Source organism: Tiliqua scincoides, chromosome 1 (assembly GCF_035046505.1).
Source record: "Tiliqua scincoides isolate rTilSci1 chromosome 1, rTilSci1.hap2, whole genome shotgun sequence".
NCBI lineage: Eukaryota > Metazoa > Chordata > Lepidosauria > Squamata > Scincidae > Tiliqua > Tiliqua scincoides.
Window position 1 is genome coordinate 49,610,578 of NC_089821.1, and position 10,947 is coordinate 49,621,524.

The following is a 10,947-nucleotide window of genomic DNA, read 5'->3' on the forward strand; positions in this document are numbered from 1 at the left end:
TGTAGGAGGCACACATACAGACTTCTCATTCCCTGTAATGCCCTGGTGCCTTGCCTGCATGTAAATGCCTGTGCCCACCCAAGCAAAAGGGGGGAGCAGGACTCAGTACAGATGGAAATCCTCTGTGCGGCATCCATGGTAACACTAGAGCGTCTCCCAACAACTTTCATATGGAAGCAGGAGCTTCTTCCAGCATATGCATGAAGAATCCCTTTTTCTGTGTACATCTCAGGGCCAGGCTCAAAAGAGCGACTTAAGATGTGCTCATGTGTCCCATAGGATTTCTTACTTTTACTAACCAACCATGATCGTATATCATAAATTGCTTTTGAAACTCTTGTCTGTTTAAGAGCAGTTTGCCAAGGGGGTGAGGATGGGGAGGTAGTTGTGCAAGAAACACACCTTTGGTCCTGCAGCATTTGTTCCACGGTTCTTTCTACCATGGCCAAGCACACCTCTAAACATCTATATGAATGTGGCAAGTATACGTTTGCAACCCTTTGAATTGGGGACTGGCTGTGGCTCCTTGTTAAGTGTCCACCTGGTGGCAAGCCCACTTTTGCTGCCCACGCAAGCCCATGCAACATGTGCGACAGCCCTTGGGCCTCTATTTTGACCCCATTTTGAAACTCCTGCCCACAAGCTTCCAAAATGCCGTTTCTAAAACATAAAATATTTCTTTTGAATGCTTTGCAAGATCTTCCAACCCTGCGACTCTAAACCTCAGCTGATTTGGCAAGAGGCAGCTGTCAAGCATGCCACATTTGTGCCGGTGGCAAGACTTTAATCTTCATTTTGCATTACGACTCTTTCGGTTTTTGTGCCTTCTTGGTTTAAGGCAAAAATAAGTCGCGAGTCAGCAGCTGTCTGTTTTCAGTCAGCAAAACACTTGGAGAGGCCTTGACTGTCAGGACAAATTTCAAGGTGCAGATTTTCATTTGAGTTTTAATTTTGTTGCTGGGGATTTCCCCCCTCCCTCCAAAGTAAATTCAAAATTGTGAAGCAAGGTAACCTTTAAAGGAGTTTGGAAGTGTTTGCCAGGACAGTAGTTACAGGATACCAACACAGTCTGTTTCTTCAACTCATAGCTACTCCACAGATTTTCTGGCAGCTTTTTGCATTACATCTGTGAATTAAGCTCCCAGAAAATATGTCGATTAGAAGTAAATTAGAGGTTGTGTGGTAGATTCTGATGGGCATGTAAGTGTAGAGATCAGCATATACACTGCTTTCCATGCTGGCATGACCATTGCAGGGGGTCAAGTGGCATTTGCCTGAGAATGACATCTCATGCTTGCCTGACATGATTCCTCTGTTTGGAGGTCTGTGCACTGCAACGCGACTCATTTGTCCGAAATTGTTTGGATTCACAACTACATAAAGGGCAGCACAATGGCTCATCTTGGGTGAGGCGAAATTTACATGCCTGTGCCTAAACCTATGTTTAAGCTGACCAATCAGAGTATCGACTGAACTTGGGCCTCTGATGGACAACCCTTCTTTGGGTCCTCCTTAAGTCTACCAACTTCTGGTGATAATAACATTAAGGGATCAATCCTTAATTGATCACATTATAGCATGCAGCTGTGCCAAAAAGACATGCGCTATATGCTGTGGGGAGGGGCTACCTGAAGGCAAATAGGAAGCAAATAAAAAACATTCAGACTGCCTATGGGTCTCCTTAAACATATGCCACCCATTCTGGTGGCATATTCCAAGGAGGGGGAAAGGGCGGGGAAGTTTTCAAAAGGGGGAATATAATCAGGCATGCGCAACTGCCTCTGGATCCACCCTTCCCTCTCCTGACACACCCCCAGTTCCTCCGCCAGAATTCCCCTTTACTTCCTCTCCCTACCCTCAGCCCACCACCACCACTGATTTACCAGCACTGAGGGATCTGGGAAGGATGTTGACATGCAGCTGGCACCGCTCACAGCTTCCGGCAGTGGCCTGGCAGTGCGCTATACAGAGCATTGCATTTTGTGTTACTGTAAATCCAGGCTGCGCTATTGGAGTGCAAGTTCTCGCCATGCAGCCCAATGATAGGATTAGGCTGTAAGTGAATTTACTAGCCCTTCAAAGCAAGAACCTCTGGATGAGGAAAGGGCACAAGCAAGTTTGTTGCTGTCAGTGAAGAAGCTGCTCTGCAGCAAGTACGTGGCTCCTGATCCTTTGCTGAGAAATAATTCATTACTTCTTCACCCAAGGGCAAAGGTTGACAACTCCACTCCAGCATGTATGAGGTTCTCTTCTTGTACAGTTTCCGTTGTCTTGTCAGGGAATATTAGACTGCTGCACCATCAGCCCTTTCCTGCCTTTACACAAACTATTATTCACCCTGAATATAAACAGAAAATCAGAGCTTTTTAACTGTGCAATCTTTTGCATGTCTATTCAGAAGTAAGTTCCATTGTGTTCAGTGGAGCTTATTCCCAGGAAAAGACTGCAGCCTTATTGATTTAACTAGTCTTGCCCTTCAAATAATATTTGGAACACTTGTGACCTAAGCAATATTCAGATAAAAAGTTAAATAGCACAAGCCTCTCTGTCAACCTCCTTTCAAACAGAACAATTTACATTGTATATAGGAAACCTCAAGCATCCATCAAAAGTTAACTTACAGAGGAAAATTCTATTTGTTGTTCAGTATTGCACATAAGGAAGCAAAGAATAGACTTCACATCTGATAAAAGGAAGTAAATACTATGGGTCACCTCAGGGCTATGGAATGATGGATATCATGAAATGGATAATAATGTACATGGCCTTTTTTGTCTCTGGTGGCCAATTTGAACTAAAATAGGTGACCTTAGAGTAGAGAGAAAATGTGCTTTACTTTTTTGTCTATCTGTTTATTCTAGTAGCATATAGTGAAATGTGAAGGAGGGACTATGTGGGAATCCTCACCTTGTTACCTGTAGCTCACTAGCTGGTCTCTATAATAGATTTGGCAGGTGTCTTCATATCTGTTTAAATGATTCTATAATTTTCACCCATCATTCATCAAAATGGACATATGGCTGTCAAACAAAGGAAAGACAACAAAGGCAGTGTGCTTGCTGTGCTTGTTCACTGTTCAATATCAAACGTGGGACAGGCTCTGTTGGTAAGAATTTACATGGAGGAAGTGTTGAGAGGGGTGAGGCACATATAGTTCTGTACAAGATCTCGTAATTGCAGTTCTGTTAGAGTATTGTTACTAGCAACTGGGTGGTGTGTTACTTGAATCTGATACATATATTTGTGGGGATTCTTGTTTTTGAACTTTGGAAAAGTCAACTAGTTCCACTGCCACCAGGGGATGGTAGACTTATGGTGGATTCTCACAAGATTTTCCAATTAAGAAATCACTGTGAACTCTGATCATAACAGGCCAGTTCATGTTGGGCTACTCAGAAGTGTTCAGTGCATTGCAATCTGAGGCTGAGGCTGGCACAAGTTGATTTATAAAACCTGCATCTCCAGAGTTGGGCTTTTATAGTTAAAGACAGCCCAATATATTTTGATGCCTGAGGCTGGCTGGCTAACTAGCTAGCTAGCTGAATGAATAAATAAAATGGTTCACTCCCCTGTCCTCATCAATGGTGGCAAATATAAAATGAACTAATAGACCAATCCTATGGTGGCCTTAGACTGATGGCCACCATCACATGAGCTTTTCAACAGAGGGCAGCTTGCTAATGATGGCACAGGAGTAGGGAAGCCCTGTGCCAGCAGTGGGAGCTGCCAGAGCAAGTAGATCAGATGCAGGGGGCAATCTGAGGGAAGATTGTGGCCAGTTCAGGGGCAGGGACTGGGCTGGACCAGGGGCATGATGGGAAGGATCTTGATTGCAGTGGCACATGCTGAGATCCCATCCCATTTTTCCTGGCCCAACACACACCCTGACTCTCCTTGAACTTACAAGGAGTTCCAATACACACCCTGGCCCAACACACACCCTATTTAACTATGCTAAATAGACAGCGTAGGTCCAAGGTAAGCAAAACAGAATTTTACTCACTTCTCCAGGACCATCTGGTCATCCCCCCCCCCCACAAATAGCATGCATGGTGCTCTCTGCCACTGCGTGCCATGGGCTGGTGGGGAGTAGGTTTGGGCTGTAAATAAGTGACAATTTTCCACCTTCCAAAATTTGCCACATAATAATAATAATAATAATAATAATAATAATAATAATAATAATAATAATAATAACTTTATTTTTACTACTTTATTTTTACCCCGCCTTTCTCCCCAAAGGGACTCAAGGCGGCTTACAACATATTAAAAACAATTTAAAAACAAATAAAAACATATTAACACATCATAAAAAACAGCAGTCAGAGTAAAAAAAATAGGTAAAAAGAGCATAGAGCAGCAGCAAGTCATAAAAGAATCAGGCCTGTAAAAAATATTAAAAGATGTTAAAAAGATGTTAAAAGGCCGAGAACTCAGAAGGCCTGTTTAAACAGAAGGGTCTTCAGGCCTTGCCGAAAGGTCTCAAGAGAGGGAGCCATTCTTAAGTCAAGGGGAAGGGAGTTCCATAGCGTTGGTGCCACTACTGAGAAGGCCCTATTTCTTGCAGCCGCCCCACGTACCTCCCTAGGCGGCGGCACTTGTAAAAAGGCCTTCTCTGATGACCTGAGAGGGCGAGCCGGATTGTACGGGAGCAGGCGATCTCTAAGATACCCTGGTCCAGAGCAGTATAGGGCTTTAAAGGTCAATACCAGCACCTTGAATTGGGCCCAGAAACGAATGGGCAGCCAGTGCAGCCGCTGGAGAAGCGGACTGACAGAGTCGAACCGTCTACCTCCAGTAACTACGCGGGCCGCCGCATTCTGCACTAGTTGCAGTTTCCGAACCGTCTTCAAGGGCAGCCCCACATAGAGCGCGTTACAGTAATCTAATCTCGATGTCACCGAGGCATGGATCACCATGGCCAGGTCTGCACGATCTAAGTACGGCCGCAGCTGGCACACCAGCCGAAGCTGAGCGAAGGCCCCCCTTGCCACAGCCGCCACCTGGGAATCCAGGAGCAGCTGCGAGTCCAGGTGGACCCCCAAGCTGCGGACCTGCTCCTTCAGAGGGAGTGCAACCCCATTCAGCGCAAGCCGATAGTCCAGCACCTGCATTGAGGATTTTCGAACCAGGAGAGCCTCTGTCTTATCCGGATTTAATTTCAGCTTGTTAGCCCCCATCCAGATCCTCACTGCCCTCAGACAGCGCTCCAGGCCCTCAACCGCCACCCTGGAGTCTGGAGGAAAGGAGAGATAGAGCTGGGTGTCTTCAGCATATTGATGGCACCCCACTCCAAACCCCCGGATGACCTCTCCCAGCGGTTTCATGTAGATGTTAAATAGCATGGGGGACAGAATTGAGCCCTGTGGCACCCCGCATCTCAAGGGCCAGGGTGTCGAACAGGCATCCCCCAGCACCACCATCTGGGACCGACCCTCCAAGTAGGAGCGGAACCACCGCAAAACAGTGCCTCCAGCTCCCAACTCAGCCAATCGGCCCAGAAGGATACCATGGTCGATGGTATCGAAAGCTGCTGAGAGGTCCAGCAGGACCAACAGGGACGCACTCCCCCTGTCCAGTCCCCGGCGTAGGTCATCCACCAAGGCGACCATACAGCAAGCTACCTCCCCTAGCCTAAGAGTAGGACTAGTCACAGTTATACACTGTATGGGTTTCTTACATAGCAGACCAGTGGGTCACCTATGGTAGCAGAAGTACTGGTCCACCACCATAAGTGCCACTGTGGCGTTATAAAAGGCCAGAGACTCTGAATGCATGGCAGTCGCTACCAGATGCTGCGCCAGTGCAAGTGAGGTGGTGGCAGGGCTGTTTCAAGGGCAGGAAGGGATGGATCCATGCCATGATGTGATCCCAATTTTCCTGCACAACATTCCCTGGGCCTCGCCTTGGACTGATGCCAGCAAAATATCTGTCATAGGTCCAAGGAGACCCATTAGTGACCTACTGGGAGGTCAGTAAAATATTTTTACTTATCTTTCCCAGTATACCATGCAGTGCATTCCCCATTGGTGGCACTCCCTGCTGTGGACTGATGGGGAATAGGATTGGGCTGTTGACGATTAAGAAAAATAATAGGTTCACAGCTGCTGAAAAAATAGTGATTTCTAATTCTCAGAGGTGGGGGAAAGGCACATGTACTTAAGTAGTTTCATACAGCACAATCCTATGCATTTCTGCTCAGAAGTAAGTCCTATTGTGTTCAATGGGATTTGCTCCCAGGAAAGCGCAGATGGGATTGAAGCCTTAGAAGACCATTGAAATAATAACATAAGAACAGCCCCACTGGATCAGGCCATAGGCCCATCTAGTCCAGCTTCCTGTATCTCACAGTGGCCCACCAAATACCCCAGGGAACACACAAGACAACAAGAGACCTACATCCTGGTGCCCTTCCTTGCATTGGCATTCTGACATAGCCCATTTCTGAAATCAGGAGGTTGCACATACACATCACGGCTTTTAACCCATGATGGACTTTTCCTCCAGAAATGTGTCCAATCCCCTTTTAAAGGCATCAAAGCCATATACCTTCACCACATCCTGTGGCAAGGAGTTCCACAGACTAGCTACACACTGAGAAAAGAAATATTTCCTTTTGTCTGTCCTAACTCTCCCAACACTCAGTTTTAGTGGATGTCCCCTGGTTCTGGTGTTGTGTGAGAGGGGAAAACACATCTCTCTATCCACTCTGTCCTTCCTGTGTATAGAGTGGATAGAGAGATGCTCTAGAGTCGATAGAGAACTACTTGTATGTGCTTTGTTGAGAATGATACTCAAAATTAGTAAAAGCGGACTAATGGGGTAAGAGGCTCGATTACATAAACCCACGTTTCTAAATGAACAACTTTTTTGTTTGTGTTTCAGATTTTGTGTGGGAGACAAATTTTTCCTGAAGAACAACATGATCTTGTGTCAGATGGACTATGAGGAGGGGCAGCTGAATGGAAGCTTTGAGCCCCAAGTTCAATAACAAACCCTGCTTTGCTGAAACACTGTGGGATGGACGTTCAGCCGCACTAGCAGTGAAGGGCGTCTGTCAGCTTGCCTGCAATATTTTTTTAATTCTTGGTCCATAAAGGACTATATACATTGTAGTATTTCCCCCTCCAACACAAAGCAGTTACAATTTTAGATGTACAGTTGTGCCTGCTTAGCTGAGCACTGCATTGCCTGTCTGTTCGTGAGTTTTTTGGGGATTTGGGGGAGGGCTCTGTACAGTCTGTTTTTCTGTATATAAACTGGAACATTTATTTTATGACAAATGTAATGCAATTTTATTACAGGTGTGAATTAAAAATTATGAATGTTTCCTGGTCATCATAGGCGGTGTTTATTCAGATGTCCACTTAGGAAGAAACAATGTTGCTTCCCCTTCCCACGTTCTTCTTCCCCCTAAATGTTAGGAGAGTGATTTGGGACCATAAAAAAGCACCCTGCCTTGTCTCTACAGTAGTCTGTGAATCAGGTCTAAGGAAGACGCAGGAAAACATACAAGAAGGCGCCGTGGTCCAGTTACTTCAAACCACGGTTCAGCTACTTCAGCATCATCTACTTTGCCTGGCAGTGGCTCTCCAGTGTCTCAGACTTTCCAGTCCTGTCAAGTGATCAGAAGAATTGAACCTGGGCTGAAACCGTCTGCAATTACAGCCCCTTCCCTAAGGGGCTTGCCTCCTCTCACATCATATTTTCCTACATTCAGAGAAATTTTTCTTACCTGACAGTGTATCTAAAAAGGCAACTTGCCACCTTCAGTCTGAACTTGGGTTCTCCAAGAAAAGCTTTGCTATTTGATCCTGCTGATTGAGAAACTGACTCTTAGTATGAAAGGAGGTGAAACAGTCAGTGATACCAAGGCCTGGAGAATTATTGTCAAGTTCAAGCTCCAGAGGACATTAGTAGAAAGGGATTTGATTGATACAGTATGGTCCTCATTGATCTGGGTGCATAGACAATAGGCAAGGCTGCCCCTATGGAGCTCAGCATGAAATGCTGATGAGAAGAATAGAGAGCCCATGCCAGCCTCTCAACAACATTTAGTTGGCACTGTTGCCAGTATTCTAACAGGGCTCTCCATGCACAACCCCACTAGCTGGAACAGGCAGGGCTGCCCCTAGAGCGGTTGCACCAATTGGATGCAGTCGGCCACTGTGCATAAGGGCCCCCCCACACACACACACACTGGGACTGCAAGCAGATCACCCGCTGCGGCAGCTGGCTCCTCACTCATCAACTGACGCTCATGAGACTGGTACAGTGAGCAGAGCAGCTCTGCTTGTCGGCCTGCTGTCCCACCCCTGTGGCCCAAAATGAGTCCCCTGGAAGCAGCTGATAATCATCCCATTATCACCACCTACTTCTGGGTGCCGCATTTCGCGGCAGGCGCCATTGGCCCTGGGCGTGAACTGCTATTTGTCCAGGTGAGTGGTGGGGCCGAGGGCATGGGGGCCCCATGAACACCGGTGTCATGTCAGACCCTGCAGCATCCATTTGCAGGCACTGTCTTATCCAGATAAGCATACAGCACATGTATTGCCCCGAGGCAAACTAAGGCATACATGTGGAGCAATTCCAAGCAATAGCATATGTATATCATATGTTAATTTTTCATCTCAACCTGAAAGTAAACACATCCCATTCTTTTCAGGTGTCTTATGGATGAGAAGGGAGCCAGGCTGCCTAGCTCAGATAGGAGGAATGTTAATGCTCTGTTGGAAGCTTTCATAGAAAAATTTAGTATGAAATACAGGCATGGGGCAGTCAAAGGATGTTCCATTCTTGCTGGGTTGGTTATTACTGATGGCAATGGATGCAAACTGCAGATATTGTTTCTGTCAGTGCAACAATGCCGGGGGGTCAGTAGCCCTTAAAAGAGGACAAGAGTGTCCACTTCTGTTCTGGGAATTCCTAGTGCCTATAACAAGAGAAGCAATAGTATAACTCAAACATGAACCACAGTGAGGAATATCAATAAGCAAAAATGGGAGGGGGCCATCAAAAATGGACAAGAAAAGCAATGAAGAGAGATGAACATCAAGCAGGTGCTGAAGTATCAATGTATCAATGCAGTTGAATTGCCCAGCATGTTTCAAAAAGTGCCTTCATGAAGTTCACACTTAGGGCCAGATGAAACATGATGAGCCCTGTCATGACTAGTTTTTCATCAGTTAACAACTATCAGTTGCCTGTTTGCCCACTCCCTTCAGATCAGAACTGTAGCAGCACTGTATGGAGACTTTATTCATATTCCCCTGCTATGGTCTCAATTCATGGGAGGATACAACAGCTATTAAAAATAAGCCTGTTACTTTAAATGCAGTTTGGCCTTTAGTTTTCCCGTATCGAAAGGCACTTCCAAAGATACTTACAGGTTCATCCTCTGCAGAAGTAAATCCTGCTGACTTCTGTGGTTCTTTCTCTCATGCAAGAAGTAATGGGCTTGCAGCCTCAGTTGACCTCTTTGTTCCTCCTCTTTGCTTTTTTTAGTGAATAACATCCACCATTATCAAAGTAGCTTGGGGTGCTCAGATCAAAGTGTTGAGAAACTGAGTTGCTATTTTAGCTCAATGGTGTCAGCAGTGATTCAAACTGAAATTTATTTAAACATTATGTTTTTCTCAGATGTGTTCTTAGATGTCTGGATTTGGAAACCATCCTTCTTAGACAAAATGAAACTGTCATGGTAACCACAGTGTTAATAGTCACTTCTCTAACCATCATCATGGTGTCCTCTAGCTTGCATTCCACCATGTTACTGTACAGTCCACTTCAAATATTCCCAGGCCAATGAGACTCTTTAGACAGTAGATTGTAGTTGCCTTTAGACAGACTCTGTAGTTGCCTTTGCTGAGCAGAGGGTTGGACTAGATGGCCTCCACAGTTCCTTCCAACTCTATGATTCAATGGTGGTGGAACAAGTGAGTCCCCTTCCTTTTCAATGCACATGTCACATTGTCTGTGAGTGCATTATAGCTCCCACTCTGTTCTACAAATAGCAAATTCATAGAACATCTCCTCCACCTTGCTTTTCTATGGGGAAGAGTAATATGAATTAGGCATCCATGCAACTGAGCAACTACCTGGAATACGCACGTTATACATCCCATTATCAGTGTGGTGTACAGAAGCGAGACATGCCTGCTCCTCTACCAAGCAAAATCTCTCACCAAATAACTGGACCCGTGAATAACAGCATTGATGTCATCTCTATCTCTTGTACTGCCACACAATGCAGGGCATGGTGCATTATCTCCTCCTTGGGCAGCACTGTGCAAAACAACTTGGGACACCAGAATTTAGATGCCCTAAACTTGAGCAACAGAGCAACAGGTACACATAATTATCTGGCAATTTTATTGTTTTCCACCAGGTCTAAATGGAGAGACTCAGAGTGCACAAAGGAACAGCTGGAAAGTTGCACTTCAGAGCCAAAGTTCAGCTCCCCGATAATCCAGGTCTCTCATTTGTTAACCATCTGTTGCCCATGCACTCCCATGCACACCTGATTTGCATTGCCTCCCTTTAGTTCAAAGCTATTCAATTCTTCATTGCTAAGGCAAAGGATTTTAAATCATTTGCATGCCAAAGGCCCCAATCCTATTGAGAGATTTTGCCTGGTAGAGGAAAAGGCACATCTCTCTTCCCTACACTGCACAGATAATGGCATGTATGATGTGAGCATGCCAGGTAGTTGCTCAGTTGCATGAGTGCCTGGTATCCTGTTGGGACCTTGTGCTGCTGGAACTAGTGTGAAGGTTGGGCTGCCACCGCATGCTTCCGGGCCACTGCCACAACTGGGCAGTGGGTCCAGAGACCTCCATCAATGGTAATAGTTTGGTGAAGAAGGTGTGTCATGGGCAGGGAAAGAGAGGGCTGGGGGAGTTTGGGAGAGGATTGGGGATAGGGCAGGGGTGGGGAGGGAGGAGTGGA

The 10,947-nt window shown here is 45.8% G+C and overlaps 1 protein-coding gene across 4 annotated transcripts in view; it reads left to right on the forward strand.

The window, feature by feature from the left end:
- The window catches only part of LMO1 (LIM domain only 1), a 127,113-nt gene extending 119,806 nt beyond the window's left edge, over positions 1-7,307 (forward strand). For all 4 annotated transcript variants that reach the window (XM_066631484.1, XM_066631482.1, XM_066631481.1 and 1 more), the window contains exon 4: positions 6,886-7,307. In XM_066631484.1, coding sequence (XP_066487581.1) covers positions 6,886-6,991 — 106 coding nt within the window. In that variant the 3' untranslated portion in view covers positions 6,992-7,307. The remainder of the gene's footprint in view (positions 1-6,885) is intronic.
- Positions 7,308-10,947: the final 3,640 nt, after the last annotated feature.